The sequence below is a fragment of the Myripristis murdjan genome, chromosome 24 (assembly GCF_902150065.1).
Source record: "Myripristis murdjan chromosome 24, fMyrMur1.1, whole genome shotgun sequence".
In the NCBI taxonomy this organism is placed as follows: domain Eukaryota; kingdom Metazoa; phylum Chordata; class Actinopteri; order Holocentriformes; family Holocentridae; genus Myripristis; species Myripristis murdjan.
This window is the reverse complement of record NC_044003.1, coordinates 13108075-13130162: the sequence shown is the minus strand read 5'-3', so window position 1 is coordinate 13130162 and position 22088 is coordinate 13108075. Positions and strand designations below refer to the sequence as shown.

Sequence of the window (22088 nt, the reverse complement as noted above, 5' to 3'; positions counted from 1 at the left end):
TACTAAACATTAAAGTCTTGGATTCAAATGTTACTGAAGTAAAAGCATTTAAGCATTAGTATCAAAACATGCTTAAGTATGAAAGGTAAAGGTACTCATTATGAAAAATTATAGCTTCCAGTGTTAAATTATTGATGCAAGTAAAAAGTGAAAGTAGTCATTGTGCAGAGTGATTGCTTTCAGAGTGTTAAATTATTGATGCAAACAAAAAGTTGTGGGTCTCTGTTCCATTCCACATATTAGTTAGCTAGTTTCAATTCTGACAGTGCATTATATTGGTTTGCATGTGAAGAGCTTATTCTAAAAAAAACAAAAAAAAAACAAACAAAAAAAAAAACAGCCATCAACAGCCATCAATTTGTAGTATAAAGTGCAATGATTCCTTTTGAAATGCACTGCAGTAAAAGTATCAAGTCTTACAATATAGAAACACTAAAATAAAGTGCCAGTACCTGAAAAATGTACTCAAATGCAGTACTTGAATAAATTTACTTGGTTACTTCCCACTGCTGATAAAACATAATCGAATCAGTGTGATGCTGGAATGTGTATAAACTGTGGATGGATGAGATTTCAGGAGTTATCAAGGCCAGATGTGGTGCGCACATAATCACAAGCACAAGCAGCTGTGTGGAATCACGTTTGTGTCGATGAGCGTGTTTTACCTTCAGTTTGAGGGAGTCTGTGTCGTAGGGACTCGGGGTGAAGTCGGTGTGGACTCGGGCGCGGCCACAGAAGGGGCCCCGATAGGGCGGTTCCTCATCGTCGCCGTCCTCTGACTTCACGCTTTCTCTGTTACTGGCAGACGAGTCTGTGGTGCTCACTGTCTGACCACCTGGACACATACAGACACGAACACTTGTATTATTTAGAACAAAAGAGAGCCATAGGAGGTGATAAGCACTGATAAAGTAAAGCTTTCTTCTATACATCAATTTAAATCTATGCATATTACGCTTACAGTTAAACCCAGTTAAACAGCTTAGTTCATAATATCTCCTCATGGTTACTGCAGAGTGGTATGGATATTTTTGCTCCATGTCTGATGAGAGTCTGATGAAATCATGTCAATGTGTGAACCAGCGAGGCGAGACTTCCTCTAATCTAATCGTTATGATGTCTGTCAATCTGCCTCTGTGTGTGTGTGTGAACTGTATGGCGCCCAACTGCTCTATGAATCACAGCCGCCACAAGTCAAGTAGGCCAATTCTTCTCTTCATATTATGAAGTGCAGATCATTCATAAAGACGGGTTGCTATAGAAGAGCTGAAGTACTCAGAGCTCCGAATGGCATGAGACGAGCTCGGAGATCACAACACGTGAGGCAGCCCGGTGGGAGTGAGAGTAATCAGAAAAGAGAATTGCTCTCCGTGACCATCACTCTGCAATGATCCCATTCCGCTTTCATGTCATGCCAAAAGCCAAGTCATCTCTGTGGAGCTAAAATTAACTGTACATGGGCAGCCAGCTAAAAAAAGATAGGAGTGCCATCTAGTGGTCTTTCATTATGTGCACTGTTCACAGAAGGCTGAGTGAAATCTGAGCTTGTACATGCTACTGTGTGCTTACTATATGCTATGTTAACTACAATAATGTAAGAAATGCCAACACTTAAATTTGGTGTTAAAAATTATTTCCTAGAAGCAGGGATCACTTTTTCCAAACAAGTGCATATCTCATAGTGGGAATGACACTCTTCTCTTACTCATGGAGCTCTGTCCACTGAGCGAGCTGCGCAGACTTTCCACTGAGCCTCCGGCTTTGAGCTTGGGCTTCTCCAGGGAGTCGGTGTCTGGCTGAGGGGACTGGGGGGAGCTGGGGGCCCCATCCGGACTGGACTGCAAGATAGGAAAGGAGGCGGAGATGCCAAAGCAAATGAGTAATGAAAGCAGACAGAGGGAAGGACACAGGGGTTAAAGATGGAGGAATTAAAGAGGCAAGGAGAAATAGGTGAGAGAGTGCGGAAGAAAAAATAAGGGGAAGGATGACAGAAAGGAGGGAGGAAGTGGTTTAGATGGAGAAGATGGAAAGGATAACAAGATGGGGAGAAAGAAGGAGAGAAAGGGAGAAACAGATGTTGACTCAAGATATTTAATTAACGTGACTATTCCAGTTATTCAACAAAATAGGACAGAACATGGAGAAGGTGCACATTTTTCCACTATGGCTCTCTGAGTTTTCCATTCAGAGCTTTAACAAAATACATGGCAAGGGTCAAGCAGTCATTTTGCTTGAATTTTGTCCTTGCACCTTTTATGATGGAAAATCTCCTCGTGGCTTGGCATTTTAATACATTTTACTTACATTTTGTCCATCCACTAGGTGGCATTGTGGCCTCTGAAATAACCGGTGTTTAAACATCATGACATGGCAGTTTGCTTGCTCTTTTCCAACTAATGAGTACATGACTCATGCTGGGATATCTGGGTCGCAGAGCTCAGACCACCACAATGGACAGCTGTTTCACTGTTTTGATGACGCAGTCTGCAGGGCAACATTAAACCTTATGGTTGGACAGGCCACTGCTGAAGCCACTGGGTGCCCAGAAAAAAAAAAAAATCAGGCCAGTGCAGACGGGACTGACATTATGCACACTCACACTTAAACCAAAGTCTCCATTTCCTAAGTGCAAGCCTAGGGGAGACTTGCATCACTCCATGATCTCAGCATGCAACACACACTCCACCCAACACACTGAGCCCAGGGACAGGACAGCTAGGAGAAATATACAAATGTGTGTGTGTGTGTGTGCCTGTGTGTTTCTGTGCTCCATGTTTACTCTGTAACTAACACAAATACACCCACCCCCTCATAGCCTGTCGACAGAATATGTGGCTTACGGTGAGAAACATCCTGTAAATGTTTGCAGAACTCCACACTGCAAAAACCCAAAATCTTACCAAGATTATTTGTCTTATTTCAAGTCAAAAATGTCTTATTACTAGTCAAAATATCTCATTACACTTAAAATAAGACATGATCACCTCAGAAGGAACTTGTTTTTAGACAACTGTCTCTTGTTTCAAGTGAAAATTTGCTTGAAACAAGTGAAAATTTGCTTGTTTCATTGGCAAAATTTGTTTCTTGTTTCTAGCTAATTTTCACTTATTTCAAGTGAATTTTCACTTTTTCCACTGGCAAATTTTGCCAATGAAACAAGCAAATTTTCACTTGTTTCAAGTGAATTTTCACTTGAAACAAGAGACAATAGTCTAAAAACAAGTTACTTCTGAGGTGATCATGTCTTATTTTAAGTGTAATGAGATATTTTGACTAGAAATAAGACATTTTTGACTTGAAATAAGACAAATAATCTTGGTAAGTTTTTGCGTTTTTGCAGTGCAGGAGCTTTTATTTCTTTACAGCTGTGCTTGGCTCACTGTTGTAAGGATTATAAGCACAGTGTTTGCATCTGTGAGTATGTGTGTGTGTTACTGCATTTTTAATGCAGTTGGGGTTTTAATAATTTTTTGACACTTCCTGCGCCCTTAATGCTGAAATCCATATGTTTCCGCATGTTGTCACTCCATGGTGATGAACAGTGTAAAAATGTCATCAACTGAGCGGGAACCATAAATATATTATTTACTGAAGTGTTGAAATTCAAGATAAATAGCATGTTGATGTGACAGCAGGTTCACACTAACTCACTTTGTGCATTTCACTCAGGGTGTCCAAAAATTATTTTGTGTGTGTCATTAGCTAATCTATCTGTTATCTGTGTGTGCCTGCAACTGGAGCACCTGCAGTTGGTTAATATGATTTATAGTGTAATGGCTCTGTTTTGAACAGACGTTATTGGCAGTGTCGCCAAGGAGGGTGACAGTGCAGCTGCAACCAAACAACCCAACTGATACTTAGGATACTGGATATTTATTGGATGGGCAAATGTGCCTGTTCTACAGTTTAACAATACCCTTTCATACAAAACAAAATAGTATATTAAAAAAAAAAAGTGGATTTCATCTTTAAAACATGTTGAGACTCATTAATACTTAATCGTATGTGAAAAATACCCAGACAAAGCAATTAAAAATTGTATGCACGTGTGTTTTTGTGTGGGTTTTAATGCCTAACCTGCTCAGACAGGGAGCTGCTGTACTTCTTTGACATGCGTTTCCTCATCGTCTCCTTGACTGACTTGACCTTCTTGCCCAGCGAGATCCGTGATGTAGTGGGGGACTTGACCACCTCTCTATATATAGCCTCCTGTTCTTTACTCTGACAGGGGAAGAAACATAGAAGAAAGAGAGAGGGAGGACAAAGGGATGGAGGTGGAAGGTACCCAAAAAGGTACCACGTAGGAGATACCAAAGACAGAGATATGGGGAGGGAGGGAAGCGAAATCACAAAAAGAAAGGAGAAAACAGGGTTAAAAGGTCATTTAGTGTGACTGCACAGTTTAGCCTGTGCCCCAAACAGCTGCTTTCCAATTTTATAAGCTGCCAGCACTTACATTGGCATCTGAGCCTGCATTGACCACATGGAGCGAACGGTTGGACAGGTCAAAGCCTCCGAAACTGCACGTCCTCTGTAGGGGAGTCAGAAGACAATCAAAAAGTCACACTCGAGAGGCAAATGCACCAATTCATATTACATCAACACGCCATCCACACCCAGTGAGAGTCAAATCACAGTGATTCATGCTTGGCACAACACTAGTAGCACTTTGATTAATGTACATGGGTATATGGGTATGTATATGGACATATGTGGGGGCATGATGTCATATGGGACTGTGGACAGCCAACAGACATGATGTAACACGATCTACTATATGAGGGCCTTTGTAAATTTGTGAGTTACTGCATGGTCCTAGTCAAACGAGCTGTTATATCAACCATGGGGAGTATGGTGTTATCCAAAAATTGGCTCATGTGCTTAATAACTTGGATCTCTGGAGAATCGGAGAATATTAAATGAAGTCACTTGATGTGGCCAAGCTGAAATGTAAAATTATAGTTTTATGGCTGAACATATATTCAATACACCCCACCCCAATGACTCCCCTTGTGGCTAATTATGAGATATGACTAATTAGGCTTAACACAGAGTCACACTCATGATATAGGTCTATACATGTTTAAAGCCTACAAGATTTAATTTTTAGAGAATATATGGTGTCCATGTTATGTTATGATGTGGAGATTGTTGTCACCACAACACACCAAGATAAGAGCAGTCTTGAGGGAGAACTATAGCATGATGGGAGAAAGAGATCAAGGATCTGGTAACTGAACTGGCCTTGATCTCCAGCAGCTTCCCTGAGCTGCATTACTGGGTTACACACAGACATGTACACATAGACACGCACATGCACATCTGCCAACAAACATTCTCAATGGGACACTTGATGGCATTTGCACTTAACTTCAAAGGGCATCTCTCCTAATCTGCTAAACCGAGCTTCCAGATACCCTGGACCAAATCCTGCACTTGATACGTTTCATGTTGCAAGCCAATACACATCACGAGAATTTATAATATTAGATGTCCACAGCTGCAGTCCACATCACAACTTCCCAGGAAAGCGGAGTTTGGAGAAGAAACATGTTTTGAAGAGACGTCCAAAAGAACTCTGAGGATGATGGCGGTGTTCAATGGAATGGACATGCACCCAGAAAAAAATGTCTTCCAAAGAAAATTACATGGATAGAAAAAAACTGCAAAATCTGCAACCATAGAGGCACGGGCCAAAAAGAACAAGAAAAGCAACAACAGAAAGGGTGGATTCAAAATATCGTTGAATGAGTACAACCTCCAGTGATTTCACCAGTGCATGATAGGATTCAGGTATCCTCAAAGCTGCAGGATAGCTCTGCTATATAACAACTTTTATGTAGCAACTTATGTTCTAGTACTCTTATAGATGCACACAGGCCATTAAGGTACTCTAACTTGCTAGCAATGCAACCAGCCTCTCTTTATGCTGGTTAACATTTCAAAGCTATTAACTGTTGGCATTTTTCATTCATGAGCAAGTTAAGACAATACACCAAGCTGGTGTACTTTCATCCATTTTTTCCTGCCTATCCCTGCCTCTGTGTGTGTATCTATAGAGTCAGCATTACAATATTAACTATGACATTAATCACAATGAGAAGAAAATTCAGTTTAAAATTTGACTTAATGAGGCCATTTGTTGATATGCCTCAGAGGCAATGTGCTACAGAGTTCTGAGGATGACGAGCCTGTGACGAACTTGTACTACATCTCTCAGCCCACAGGCATCACTGTATATGTGCAAGTGCGCATGTGTTTTAGGAGGCTGACATTTATAAAAGCCACTTATAAAACCTCTGCTTCATCTTAACCTCCCAACTGGGACACAGCACATTCCATCACTATTTCATATCCAAGTAAAATTAAAGGTTCAATGCCAAAGGCACTCACTTAAAGGTTATAAAAGATGACAATCCTCCAAGATCATGTAGTTGGGCCTGTGAGAGATACACTTGCACTACACTTACACTCACACTACAGCTAGTTTTTAAATCAGTGATCATAGCTGCATTAGCGTAGAGTTTTTCTTTCCTTTCCTTCTATTAGCACAGACAACATTTAAATGGACATGTTGTGGACATCTGATCTTTCTTGTCCCTCTGGAATGAATACAACTAAAGGTAGCAAGACTTTCCCCATCAGATTGCCTGTGAGCTATTCTGCAACTTTGATGTACACCGAGTCCTCCTGCTCACACGCGGCGGTCAGTTTTAATCTCACGGTCTGAACTCACAGACTTCTGCTGGATGCGTAAGAGCACACGCTTGGTACAGCGGTCCACACTGGCCGCCCACTTCCTGTCTGCCTCGCGGTCCTCCTCCAATAGACAGCGACGCTCAGCGCGGCTGAGAGTCACTGGGCGGACCAGCTGGGCCCAGTTGAGGTGACCGTACAGGCTCCGTTCCACCACATAGGTGATGTTCAGCTCACTGACTGCAGTCCGACCCCGTAGCCTGCGAGAAGGAAATACCCAGCTCCCTCCCCCACCTCCAAAGCCCTTTGATTTGGCTACATCGCAGCGGGCAGGAGAGGAGGGTGTGACAGACAGGGGGGAGGCAGGTGTCTTAGCGTTGCGTGAGCGCTGGTACAGTAGGTGCTTGGTGGAGTAAGCATAGTTGGGGTCAGGTTTCCGGTGTGTCCAATTGCCATGGTGCCGGTTGGCAGGTTGATGTTTGGGGCTGCCCTGATGAGGGCCGTCATCCAGGGAGACCAGGAGGCGGGACTGGGAGTGGGGTTTGGGGCGAGGTTTGGTGAGGCCATAGAAGGCGTAGAGGCTCTCATTGTTACTTACCCCGTGAGAGATGGAGCTTATGGCCTTCCGCATCTCGCCGTCAGTCGTGGAGCGTGACAGCTTCCCGTCGTCGTCCAATCCACAGCTATCCAGCTCTGAGAAGGAGGAGCCACTGCCTCCCACTCCGGCAATGGAGCTTCCCAGGCCTCCGGAGCCAACTGGGGTTCTCCTGGGGGGGCGAATGAGGCCGTGGGTACTGGAGGACTTACTGAAGGTCTTGACCAGCTTATGTCCGGACCAGGTATCCAGGCTGCTGGAGGAAGGGGAGGTGGTCAGACTGTCTGTGTCCCCATCCAGCGACAGCTGATCCTGTGTGAGGGAGGGCAGGGAGGACAGGGAGGCGTCCTGGGGGAGGGGAGGCTTCTTCAGGACCCCTGTGTACAGGGCTGTGTTGTCCTCACAGGTGGGGGATGCCTCCAGACTCAGAGAATCTGCATGCCAAACAAAAAGGAGAGTCAGATATTCAGGTACTCTCAGTTATATAAACATTAACAGATTATGTGCAGTCACATGATAGTCATAGTTTTACAAACTGTAAAAGTTATAGCTAACTAGTTATAACTAGTTATAAAAGATATAAAAGTGCAAAGATCAGGCATTATTCATGACAGACAAGCCTGTAAAATTGCCACCAAAAAATATCTTTTGTTTGCTTTCAGTACATGCTGCTCCATAGAGTGCTCAAAACAAACTTAGAAACTGTGATGACCTTTGATAGCACACAGGTATAACAGTATGAATTTAATTTAAATGTTGAAAAATAAATACAACTCATGTACCTCCAGCTTATTAATTAGAGGGAATGCCAAGAGATTTCAACTATACTATACTTTATCTGTAAGTATGATCAAATAAATTAAGTAAATCAGACAAGATATGTGAATGAGCTGCCAACCTTCAGAGCCATGTTTCTTGCCCTCCTCCACTTTGATGAGTTTCTTCCTGACGCGGCGAGTGGAGTTGACCAGCTTGTGGAGCCGCTTGAACTTCACTGAGTCCTCAGACTGCTCATCGTCTGACTGTTCACGAGACTAGAGGAAGAGAGAGAGAGGGAGGGATGATAAAAAAAAAAAAATGAAGACAGTGATATGTAGAACCCCACCTCCCCCCATACACAAAATTATATAAGATACTGCAACACATAGGCAAAATAAATAAAAAATAAGAAATAATGAATAAAGTAATCCAGTTCAGCATACAAACTTATTGGCACAGTCAAATGCCTGGGGTTTCTTTCAAATTGGAGGAGAGATAAATAAAAATAAACACAAACTTTGACAAATGCAATGTGAGCACTTGATGACACTGGGGTGTTGGGAATGAAAGATGGTTATAATGCAATGGATGGGATTGTTTAGGCTGGAGAGTCATAAGTTAGTGAGGTGAGAACATGGAGGATTGGAAGGATGGCGGCACACTGCATTGTGGGAACACTGTCAGAAATAAATATTCATTGTAAACAGAGTAAAATGCCTTGATGAATCAATGAACTAGTTCAAACACTGAATCAATATTATGATGAGTGGTTTGTTCCAGTTAAGTCACTAGGCATCATATTCCCTTCACACGCCGCTGACTCGAGAGTTAATAGAGGGACACTGCTTATATGTTATGTCAGTCTTCTAGTATTTTCTTTCCATCCACAGCCACTGCATTAAAAACCTGCTGTGGTACGGCAAAGTGGAAAAGAGAAGAAATGATGAAGTCACTAACAGCTTCATTCACATCACATCACTCACACGTGTCCACCTCTGACTCCCAACACAAGCACACACATGCACACACACACGCGCGCACAAAGAAAACGTCTCTGCAGTCTCTGTATAGCCATCATGTGACGACGAAGATGATGATGATGATGATGATGATGATGAGCTGAGCTTTGGCAGAGAGCTAGTCTGCCAGAAACCACAGTCATTATCATGGAGCTCAAACAACTTAACTTGTTTCTATTTCCCACTGGTTTCCATGGCAACATTGCTGGCTCCAGTCACACACTGCCAGCACCACGGTCAAGGTTGATTGCATCGCTTGCAAAGAGGCACACATGCAGACATATATGCAAGCACACACACACACACATGCATGTGCAGACACACACATGCACGCACACACACACACACACACACACATACGCACCAAACTAGAAAGAGCAGGTCTGCAGGGTTCAACTCTCTCCTGATAAAATGCAGCTCTGCCCTAACAAGACGGAAACTGCTTTCTTGCTGCATGTTGGGGTTAGACCACAAGTCTGGCTCAGAGGCTGCTGACACACAGTAGGCCTGAGGTTAACAACTGTGGCTTGGTTGGAGCAAATAGGTCTGACACTGTCCACAAGGAATTGAGGGCACCGCGTCACCTATGAAACATCATGACCTTTCATGTCACTCCTGAGAATGTGTGTGTGTGTGTGTGTACGTGTGTTGTAAAACCTCGTCCAACACTGATCTTTGTCCTGCATGAGCACAAATCTACCCATAAATCGCTGCAGTATCCTGTAAGGCCATTCTTCTCAAAGTATTCAGTATCCAGTATCCTGGATGCTTACAGGATATCCAGGATATAGTTCTGAAAGTTTCTGATGCAACTTTCAGAACGGTGCAGCCAAGAAGTAAAAGGGAAGGCAACCTTCATCATACAGATCACACTTCACGTCCTCTTCACCACTCCTTCCTGCCATGAAAGCCCCATCGGCCAAAAAGAAAACTCACAAAAATTATTTCATACCCACTGCAACGTAAGTTTTAAGTTTTTAAGGCAATGAGACAACCGCACACACTACACTAAGCAGTTTTGCTCACATGTTCTTATCCACCTTTGAACTGAATTTGTGTTGTGCGATTTTACAAGTCTATATGTGTGTATGTTTTCTGTGTTTTATGAGCCCTTATCAAAGACAATTTTATCTCCGTATGTGATGGACAAAAAAGTTTTCTGAATCTGAATTTTTCAACCCTGTCCTTCCTGTTCTCCCCACCACTTTCAGGGGTACGTGCTCAACACTCAATTCCTCTGTCATCGAGCCCAAGCAGACCAGAGTCGGGGTGTACCCGCTCATTTGGCCTCTGACAGCCCCTCAGCTTATGAAACCGCAGAACTAGGCTCCCAAAACCCATAACTGCACTGTCCCTCCGCCCAATCCCCCTCGAGAATCCCTCAACTGAACCGCACAAATCTGGCTGCAGTGACGCCTTCTTCCACTTTCCATTGACTCCGGACAACACTAGAATGTAATGGCTGCAGAGAATGCACTATAATAACAGGTCTGCGCCGGGGAGGATTGATAAAAGAGACAGGAGGCAGACTATGAAATGAGCCAGCCCACTGAAGGTTGGACTCGAGTCCAGTCTTGGATCTTGGTTCCTCTTAACAGCTATTATCGAGATGCATAAAGAAGCAGAACGTCTCTTATGAAGTCACCGTGTCTGAATGTGTGACTCTAACATGTGGGATGACTAATGGCAGCAAAACTGCATTAGAAACGCCATACAGTTATCCCTGCACAACCATATCTGCAATACAATGAAAAAGCTGAGCGGATAAAAGAGGAAGGAGAGGAATAACACTTCTGTCTCTTGTTGTTGCTTGTTCTGCCCCCTGCATGACAGGAGGAGAAAGGCAATGAGAGCTTGGAAAGAGGTGACAATGATATATAGGTTCTAACCCAGCCCTGAAAAACACCATCCATGCAAATGTGCAGAAAGACAGAAACAGAGACAAACACAGAGAGAGAGAGAGAGGGATAGAGGAGGGGAGGGGGAGAGCGAGAGCGAGAGAGAGAGAGAGAGAGAGAGAGAGAGGATGCAAAGGAAAGATGTGAGACCATAAATCAAGCAGGGCTGAAAGGCTGCCACCGCCGACAATGTCAAAGCAACAATGCCACCGCTACCATTACCATCTCACCCCACAACTCACTTCAGGGATCACTCCCACAACCAGGGAAAGGCTGTTAACCTAAACGGACACCCACGCTGTGCACAGAGGAAGCTTTCCACCCATCTTTTACCCCAAAAAAAACAGACAGAAACGCTCATTCAGACCATTAAGCGCACCAGTGTGACTTGCTACTCACCGCCTCAGGCAGTTAGGATGGCAAAGCACTACTCCCTGTGATAGCATCCCACAGGTTAGCAGGAGTGGCTCGGGCATATCCATAATGCGCTACGCACACTCTTGCCCACCAACAATCCAAAATGATATGGGGCCCCCTGTGCACATGCTGGCGGATACAGACGTGCTCACACAGCCTGCAAGTGAATTCAGCCCTGAGGAATGAGGGAATGTTTGGAGGTCCCGTGCTGCAGAGCTCGCAGAGAAAAGGCGTGTTGTGCCTGGAGAACAATCCCAGCGTTTGAGCCCCTCTGACCCTGCCTTGGCCCCAACATTGCTAATGGTCAGCCCTGGAATGCGGGCTCTGATCGCCTGGGGAAGACAGACTGCAAAAGAGACAGCCGTAGAAAAGAGGCTAACAAGACACAAAGTGTTCAAAGACAGTACAACCCCAGACTGGATGCATATTGTAGTGCTAGTGTGCACACTCACATTAACATATAGAATACAGTCTCTCTTGATGAAGGCAATATATAGATGAATAAACACAGGCACCCACACACAAGTGTGACCGTTAACTATATAAAGTTGGAGATGACCTAATTCCATTTATTAAATGGGAGAAGGGGCAGTACATGACACTAACACAGACCATAGCGGAGCAGAGATATTTCTGAAATGGCCCATGCTGGAAGTCAGCCTTGGAGAATAAATACCCTTGCACAAAAACGTTTATGGCCAAGGGGCGAGTTCGAAGTCTTTATCTTCTCCCATTTCTCCTTTGCTCATTTCCTGTCTGCCTCAAGCTTGCACATTTGTTCGCAGCCCCTGAAGCCAAGCTGTTCTGTTTCTTTGAACAATATGCCTTTCAGTCATCCCTCCATCCTCTCCCTGTGTATCCAAACCTCCATCAATCAATCCTTTTCACACAGGAAGTAGACTGCTGGTGACAGAGACATATGGCAGGGGTTAACAGACAAATTAGCTGATCAGCAAACTTGCAAGCCACTCGCAAACCAACATCAAATAGTCAGAAAGCACAAAAAAGTAGCACGAAAAGCCACTTTTTTTTTATATAGAAGGAAATCATCAGTCATACCCTGGAGGAAAAGCTGAACCACATCCCTTGATGATGTAAAAAGAAAAAAAAAAACTAATTTGCATGAGGCCCTGTTGACAGACTGTTTGAGTTACATTAAAAATAAAACATATACACCTGAGTTATTAGACTTTGTGAATGGAAATCATAAATTACTCAAGATGAAAAGTCTCAAGGACAACTTTGGAGGCAGGAACGTTAAGCGCCACTGGCAGCATATGAAAGCACATTCATCCACTTGACAGACAAGTCAGTTTGGAAGCAAATCAGTCTTATGGCTGTAGGGTCAAGCCTCCTCTTATTTTAATTGCAACATAAGAAATGCGGCATGCATTAAATAGCACACAGTGGGAAAGGTTAAGTGTGAGAGATTGTCAGTGCTTGAAGCTGCTCAGCAGAAAAGGAGATGGGAATTAGTGGTGCATTTCATAATAATATATATGTGAACTGCATTATTTTCAATATGCACACATAAAAATATGTTATTATGTTTTATTATCATTGTGTTATTGTGATCTTAGGACTATTCCCGTGTAAGAGTCAGTCAGTGCATTGCATGCTATATGCAACACAAGTGAAAAGCAAGTGACCACTATAAGCCCCAAACATCACATGCACACGTGCACACACACACACATACACATAGAATCCTTCAAACAACATCACACCTGACTGCTGAAGCTCCAGTTCAGCAGCTTGTAACATCCAATCACAAGATCCTCTCCACAACATGAAGCAATCTCAAAACACTCAACCCATTTCAGGTGACCATGCAAGCTCATTGGACCAAATCACTACTGACTGAGGCTTATCACAGCACCTCAGGGTGGAGCGTCAGGGTGGGATGGAGCTCGCCTGACACTACACTTGGCATTCCACAGGTTACAATTACGACTGATTCATGGAAACAGACCTACGTAAAAATTTCCATAAGACAATTTCCTTGTCACCGCAGCAGCCAATTATGACCTCTTAATAGGACAAACCTTGTTTGAGATGCAGATGGCAGGACTAAGTTGATGACTGAAATCTGGGGCTGACAACACACTGCACATGCCCTAACTGTGAATGCCAATGTATGCGCCTTGCTCCAGAGGAACCAAAGATGACGCCTCTGTGCCACTTAGTCTATCCAGGGAAGAGTGCCTAGGCCTGGGCAGCAGCTGGAACCACAAGCCAACATTCAGAGAGGTGACACCCATAGGATTAGGAACACACATGGTGGAGAGAATGTATGTTCGTGGGTGGGCTTGCCAGAGAGAGAGGGGGAGAGGAAAGGAGGGAGAGGTAAGGAAGTGCGGAGAAAGAGGGAAAAAGAGAGAGCGGGGGGATAGAATTGGGTGAAGGTGGTTTACTCTGTGACATGTGTTATAGTATATATAGTACAGGTGGATTGAGCTTAATGTCTAGACATTAAGCCACAGAAACCTAGGTGAGATTACAATGATTCAAGGTTTTGGGTAAACTCAAACAAATAACATCTCCACAGAGATATGCAACACCCATACTGTACACAAGCATCAAAACAAAACTGTTTGTTCTTCTTCAAAATCTCCTGAATTAGTCTAACTGAGGTCAGCGGAAGGTGAGGACGGTCGAGGTGAGAGGGTAAGGAGAGGCAAAGGGGTGAGGGGTCAGGTTTGGGTGGGGTGTACTTACGTTGCAGTTTGAGGACTGGTTTAGATTGGGTGAGGATCCTTCAGTCCACTCTGCAGTGTCAGTACTGCTGGACTGTCGGCTGCGCTCATACTCCTTCAGCTACATGGAGAAGAAGAGTTTAGAGAGGCAGGGGAACGGGGCGCGGCCGCCCACTCTCACCCAGCATGCTCGATCTCTCCACACATAAAGAGACAATGGACAAACACCAACGAGGTAGACATAGGACCTTAGGTACATTCAAACTGCATGTATAAATGTGTATACAGACAGATGAATGTACAAACACACACACAACAAAAGGTACAGCCAGTGATGTAGTGGAAAATATAACAGGAGGAAAACTCAATAACAAAACTCATAACAAAATACTCAGGAAAATCTAAATTTATTTAAAGCCTGGTTTAATTCTACTTATTTTACTATATACTACGACTTTGTGACATAAAGAGTTATTTAAGCCTACAAAGTATAAACTGTCTGTAAATAAAAAAAAGGAGAAAAACTGAATTTAAGTGAGTTTACCTTCCATTACATCCCTGGACACGAAACACATATCATATGAACTGAAACCAATACAGCAATGCTGATCAGTGACAGACAACACACACACACTTAACGAAGACAAAACAGACACACAGGCAGAGCAACAAGTCAAAACAACGATCCACAGAGGCTGATCACTGATTCCAGAGTCTGATTGGTTTGATCAAGTGTCAATCACTCGGGAAAGAAACTGAGATCAGATCATCCACAAACAGGTAAGCAAAGGCCTGGTGAAGAAGAGTGGGAGGATTACGAACATCTGCCTTGTGGAGAGCAACCCAGGGCTGCAAGACAGTCATGCTATCCTGAAGCATGGCATTATAGGATGGAGGAAGGAGGGAGGGAAAGAAGGAAGGAAAGATGGAAGGAAGTAAGGCAAGAAGAGGGAAAGATAGAAGAAAGGAAGAATAGGAAGAAAGGAGGGCAGGAATGAAAGCAAGAAGATAATAAATCACAATGTATAGTCATAGGTAAAGAAAGAATAGAGAACAAACAAACACAAATGAAAAGCATAACAAAGCCAGGACTGAATGAAAAATACAACAAAAAGGGGGAAAGAGTAAGAAAAAAAAAAAATAATAAAATAAAGGAAAGCCAAACAACCGCAATGTCCACCTTGGAGAAAATCCAAAATACACCAGAGCATCCACCCCACCAGATGGAGCTGTTGAGTCACTGTGTCCATCAACCCAACGAGTAGGGACTGAACAACAAACACAAACAAACTCCCAGAACCCCAGACCCCCCAAATCTCCACACTCCCAAAACCCAGGAAACACCAAAGGTCTGGAGTTTACGTTTGTATGAAGAAGACAATGCAGAGTTACAATGCGGGGCCTCATAGGGGTTAGTAAGGGTGAGTCGTTTTAGTAAGCCGGAGCTATGGTGGGACGAGGAAGCAGAAGGGGGGGGCAGACTGAGAACCATACTAATCCAGGATGGGATGAGGGGGTATGGAGAATTGAAGGGAGACCAGAGACTGGGGTTGGTGCCAGGTTGGGGGCGGGGCTCGGGGGGTGGGGGTGCAAGACATGAGGCAGGAAGTCGAAGAAGGTTCCTACCCGAGCGAGAGCCTCCTCAACAGTGATCATCTTCTCCTTGACCATCATCATTAGCTGGATGCGCTCTTCGTCGCTCATGGTGATCTCACTGGCCACATAGCCGATGTCCTCTCCTAGAGAGAAGCGAAGATCAAAGGTCAATTCAACAAAACTGAAAACTTTAATTTAGATAGATAGATAGATAGATAGATAGATAGATAATACTTTTATAACCAGGCTGCTGAGAACAAATTCTTATTTACAAGGACAGCCTGCCAACAACATAGAAAAAAAAGAGTTGACTACATGAAATCAACCCTTTATCTGCAAACATGAGCGCATACCGCCTTCACTATTAGAAAAATAAGAATGGAAAAAAAAAAAACAAAAAAAACATGCATTTTAACAATGTACCTTTGGATGTCTGTCGCATGACAGGTTTGTGCTGGGACTTCCGAAAGTTCTGCCAAAAGGATTTGTTCTTCTTCTTATTGTCCCATTTACCTGAAGGGAGAGCGAGTTCAGTCACAAAGGGGGAAACACACACCTGATACACACCTTCGCACCGCAATTTCCTTCCTTACTGTGGGGTTTCTGTGTCTGTCTATTCAATTACAATGGGAAAGAAAAGAGACTCTATTCATCCTGCACAATTTACACTGCCCATGTGTATATGAATGCTGCATCTCTCTCAATAATAAAGCACGAACCTTGCACAACTGTGATACTTTGATTATTTGCATCTCTTTCTGTGCACAGATGACTCTCCTCTCTGTGTGTATCCAAATCCAGAAAGATTTGCTTTTATAGACCCATTATCTGTCTGTGAGCTTCACACTTGCAGTACTGACAGCAGACAACAGCACAAAGGAGGACTCTGATTCTTTTCTATTCACTGTGAAGAATAGAAAAGCCTCTCATCCCCCATGTCCCAAAGGACCGTCTGTTTTTCTCAAATGTTTCAAAAACAACACATCCAGTCCATGGGGATATGCTGTGAGCACAGGTACACTGTGTGAGTGTACAGATGTAAAAGTCTCTTTACAATAGAAAAAGTAAAAGAGATGGAGAAAAATAAACTATTTTCACTATTTAAACAGCTTCACTAATTTTATACAATTGTAATAGAGAAAATGTCCTAAGGTTTTAAATGTTTTACCTTTACAAGCATGAGTCACTGGCTTTAAGATATATAATAACAGTACTCCCCATTGGCTTCCATGCAAACAGCACTCTGAGTCTGTGGATACTAGTCATATCTACAGTCCAGCAGAGAGGCCATAAACCTGCCTGACTGTCACTGGTATCAGGTTTCGATGGCAGCATGTTGAATTCAATATCAGTTTTAAAATGACACACTGTGGTGGCATTTCCATGGCAAAATAAACTACATTAAGTGAGAACTTGTACACAAGCAAATGGCACATAGCTACTTCTAGTGAGCACAGTTTGCACAGTAGAAGTGGTCACTCTCTGAGGCAGGCAGCATCTATACCTCACCTCTGCATCCTCTTTTTAATTAATCTGCGTTGACACAGATTCACAGGGAACAAGCCAGTGACATCTCACTTGAGGACAAGGGCAGGGATTTAGCAGACACCGATGAAATGCATGGCTGTGTACTGAGTTCTGTTGTAAAATGAAGTTTGTGTTTGTTCCTTTAGGTTGCGGGTGTGCTTATGTATGGGTTTTCTACGGTCAGGCTGCAATATTTATTATGAAGACAAAGTTCTTTATTATGACAAAGCAGTCTTGGTGCTGGCTGAAAGAACCTGCACAGGCAGCGGGGCCATTTCCTCTTATTTTTGTGCAAGTTCTCACATATTCCTGCATGTTTTGTCACTGAAATGCTATCATCTGTTTTTCTTTTCTATGCAAAATGAGAACTAATCCAGGGAGTAAATTATTGTCTATGCCCTTTTGTGCATGGTTCTTGCCTTTTCAATAGATAATCACCGTTTGCTTTCCTTTCTTTCTTCCTTAATCCAAAAAAAAAAACAAAAAAAAAAAAAACAGCAGGAAATGTGACATCCCATTGTAAGAGTCCAACATTTTCATATATTTCAGTAGCTTTTGATGATGTATCTTATTTAAAAAGGCCTCAAAAAAATCAAATCTAATAGGAAAAAAATCAGGGCAGTACAAACACTTAGTTTTTCAGTCCTTGGCCCTAGCCTGAAAACCAGTGCAAACAATAAATAAACAACAAAGACTAAAAAAATATATAAACCGAATGCCTTTAAGCTTACCTCCAGATCCGTCCTCAGAGCTGGACTTGTGCAGAGGCATTCTGGACAGGAAGAAAAACAGAAAAAAAAGAAAGATCGAACATTAGACAAACACAAACTTCCTTTTCACATTGCACCTCATTATCATTACTCATGTTTCTACCACACACAGGCCTTTCAAAACTCCCCATCTGTGTACAAGAACAAGAACAGACTGTATACAGTAATGTGTTGGGTTGATGCAGTGTATATGCGGGGGGATGCTTTCTGCAGTTTTGCCTGTTCACCACTTGGGGTCAGTGGGGGTGCTTTAGTGATGCCGAGACAGGCTCCCGAGGCTTGAGAGGGAGAGGAGAGGAGAGGAGAGAGGAGAGAGAGGAGAGGAGAGGAGAGAGAAAGGAGAGGAGAAGAGGGAATAAAACACTCCTGTTGCAAAAACAAGTGGGGCAGAAGAATCTGACAGTAAGAGAAAAATTTTAAGAGGCAGCAGAGGAGGAAGGTCCACTAGATGTTGGGGGAAAGAGTGGGAAAATATGAAATGGGGAAAGAAAAGAGAAGAGCATATGGAGATGGAGAGGAGGAGAGAAACAGAACGAGAGAAAAGAAGGGGGAGAAACCACAGGGCAGACTCAGCCTGTTTGTGTTTCCACTTCCCTCCACAGGATAGACAGTCACGAGGAAGACGGAGAAGAGTGGGAGAGAGAGAGAGGGAGAGACAGAGTTTGAGACTGAGCAATATGGGAGAGAGAGAGAGAGAGAGGGAGAGAGATGGAAAATAACTGGGTTAAAGAAGTATTCTCAACATGTCTGCAGGCCCTGCAAAATAAACAGGACTAAAAGGGGAAAAAAACAACTAGGAGGCTCCTTTTGACACATGAACAGCACTCAGCTTCCAATCAAAAAGTCATGTATGAGCAGCCTCGCCCCATTTTCTATAACAAAACAAGCTCAGCTGCACTTTAGGCCGACTCTCCCTTGTTCTGGAGGAGACGGGAAACCACATCAATGCCTCTCTATTTTTTGTCTGCTTTGCGAAAAAAAAAAAAAAAAAAAAGAAACAGAAACAGAAAAAAGAAAAGAAAAGAAGGGGTTGGGTGGTGGGATGATGAGCTTCAGTGGTTCACGCTTAAACTGGCCATTGAAAATTTTACAGGCTGAGGAACTTGTGTGAGATTGAGCAAAGTGAGCTGCGCAAGACGCTGAAAGGAAAGTAGGATGTCAGGACTGATTCTGCCCCAAGTGAGAGGCCTACAGGTGTGTGTATGTGTGTGTGTGTGTCGCTGCACTGTCAGCCCCCCTCCCCTCCTCATAATTACTTCAGATAAGGGGCATAAATCACAGAGGGTAAAGAGGAGATGTGAACTATGAAATTGTCCAGTTAAGAACCTCAGAGCTGCATTAAGTCAATCTCATCACACCCACGCATATACCCCTCTGCAGGGAGAGAAAACCTCCCTGCTGAAGGCATAAGTCTCTAGCTCTTGCACACACACACACACACACACACATACATACACCTCCTGATTTCACTGTACATGGGCATCCGCCTGCTGAGGCACGCACACAGATGGAAATAGGTGGCTGTCAGTGGAGGTATGTGCAAATGTTTGACAGGATCAAAACAAGATGAACAGGTCATTTACCTCTCCATTGGCTCTGTGTGTGTGTGTGTGTGTGTGTGTGTACGTACTTATACGTATGTTTGTTCAGACATGGCAGCCCTCTCATGGTGCAATGGGAAATCTTAACGCCGCTTAAAGCCTGGCTACCATGGCAACATAATGAGATGCTAATTGAATGGAGGCCTGTATGGCTTGCCCCTCCACTCATCTGCCCCCCTCTGGAGCTAGGCTAGGGCCAAGGCTAATGCTAATAGGATTCACTAAATAGAACCTCTTTCTGTGGCAGAATTGTCCCCCCTTCCTCCATGCTCTATAAATTAACCCCCCGTGCAGTGCACGTATGTGTGCCCACACACACCCGCGCGCTCACACACTTAAAAAGAACCTGAATGTGTCTCAAAGAATGTGTCAGTCCAGGCATTGTGTGGCTGGGCAACTTAATTGGTTTAACCTTAAATCTTTGGCATGCCTTTCTATTTCAATTCTACTCTTTGCATTGAGTAAGAGACAGTTAACTGCTTTCAAATCCATTATCATAAGAGGCTAACTTTCTATTTTGGGCATAATACAAAATACAGTATCTTACTGTGGCTGAGTGCAAGTGTAAGTGAGACCTGTGTTTATGTAAAGTGAAAACCGCTAAACTAATATCACTGAAGGTATGTGCAATTTGGAAAGTTTAGAGTAAAAATGGATTGACACCACTTCTCTGGGCTGGGGTATAAACAATTACTTTTACAACTTAAGCAGCACTAACAATCCAGGTTTTGTATGTTAACATATGAAGCTATAATTCTGTGAATGTAGATGTGGGTGTGTTTAAGAAATACTATTGCAGAGATGCAATACCCTGGTGAAATTATGTAGTCCACACTTGGTACTGCTATGAGCAAATACACACAGACAAACTCAAAAAAAAGGAAAGAACTACACAGAGCCAGCAGCCAGATGACATTTTGTCACGACAAAGTCAAAGAGGACAGAGAGTTCGTAAAGATGATGAAATGATGACCTAATGACTGCTAATGACATAAGTAGCCATCATATGATATGGTTTGCAGGGCGATTAGATATGACTGTGGCTCTGTGAAAACATCAACAGCTGCTGGAGCGTGACCAGCCGTTCCCATCCTGCTGGACGGTGGTGTTGTCCAGGAAAGTTGACAAATTGGCACGTACAGAGATGCTCTCACACCCACGCATGTCTCCATTGGAATTTTTCACTGCACTCAGCATAAATCAGGGTGGCCATGCACAAATACGTGCATATGTGCGAGTGTACATGTGTGCTTGTGTGACTGCTAGGCTGGCCACCTGGAGCGAGGTGATCTCCGGTGTTATAGCAGGGACAATAAAAGGCAGCGACCCCGTGTGATGGAGGTTTGGCCCACAGGAAGAGCAGAGATTTGACCTGCTTCAGGGGGTCACTCTAGAGGTCAGAGGTCACAGGGATATCCTTGATCAGAAGGGGGCTCTGAGGACAATGGTCATATGGCAGGAAAATAAAGATTCACACAGATGAAACACAAAAAGAATGATACAACCACTCACAAGTCAAACACATATGCACACAACACTGTGCTCTATTGTAAGCAGTTCCATAAGGGCTGCAACACTCAGCCTCAAGTGCTTCAACATGCTGACAGCGAACTTTATTTTTCCAACATGGTACTGTAGACCTAAACAGATTCTTCACATGGCATGGCCTACATTTACATCTGATTAGTGGTTACAAAAGCCTGGTCTCAACTCGCACAACCTACTCCACATTCTCTCTCTTTAAACCCTGTTAGATCAACAGGCATTCTGTAACAGAAATGTAATATTAGTACATATAAGGAATTTGCGGCATATATGCCCACATTCAATACCCAGATATCAAATATATTCAAATTTGGCACCTATACGTCTAACACACACGCGCCCTCATCCACACATGGAGTTGGAAGTGTCGGTGCACATGTGACCATATGGGGACAATAAGTCATTTTCTTGTATGCACATATATAAGTGACACATACAGTTTAACATATGAGCTGCACCGCATCCACAGGGAGTATAACTTTTTGGTTCATATATGACTATAAACGCAACATACATGATGACATTTCTCTCCGCGTGTGTGTGTTTGTGCACAAGTGTGCTTTCATCAAACCCCATTTAACTGTTGTTAATCTTAACTGATAAGCTGGTTACCCTTTCTCTGCAATAATGCCCGGCAATCAATCACCCTCCAAAACAGGAAGTCCCCAAATTGACCCCTCCCCTGAGTGTCCAGGCCTCTGAGCATGCTCTGTCATCACCTCACTCTGTAGCCCCTTGCATACCACACACTATGGGACCTGTGCCCATTTCCTGCCAAGATGGCAACAAGAGGACAGAGGGGTGGCGCAGCCCCAAATCATGTCTGGGTAATCTATGGGGGCTATTGTCCTACAAGAGGTGATGATGGGGCTTAGTGTGTGTGTGTGTGTGTGTGTATGTGTGTGTGTGTGTGTGTGCGTCTTGTAGGATGCTATGGAATGTGTTTGAAGAAACGAGGCAACGTGCTGC

At 43.5% G+C, this 22088-nt stretch overlaps 1 protein-coding gene across 3 annotated transcripts in view; it reads right to left on the bottom strand.

Moving 5' to 3' along the window:
* sash1a (SAM and SH3 domain containing 1a) overlaps positions 1–22088 on the bottom strand; it is a 64208-nt gene that overhangs the window by 15381 nt on the left and 26739 nt on the right. For 2 of the 3 annotated variants that reach the window (XM_030046894.1, XM_030046896.1), the window contains exons 5-14: positions 17935–17975; positions 16100–16189; positions 15707–15819; positions 14103–14201; positions 8190–8325; positions 7295–7725; positions 4457–4531; positions 4078–4221; positions 1706–1838; positions 666–835 (exon numbers count right to left, since the gene is read on the bottom strand). In XM_030046894.1, coding sequence (XP_029902754.1) covers positions 666–835; positions 1706–1838; positions 4078–4221; positions 4457–4531; positions 7295–7725; positions 8190–8325; positions 14103–14201; positions 15707–15819; positions 16100–16189; positions 17935–17975 — 1432 coding nt within the window. The remainder of the gene's footprint in view (positions 1–665; positions 836–1705; positions 1839–4077; positions 4222–4456; positions 4532–7294; positions 7726–8189; positions 8326–14102; positions 14202–15706; positions 15820–16099; positions 16190–17934; positions 17976–22088) is intronic. The other variant, XM_030046895.1, reaches the window with a different exon arrangement.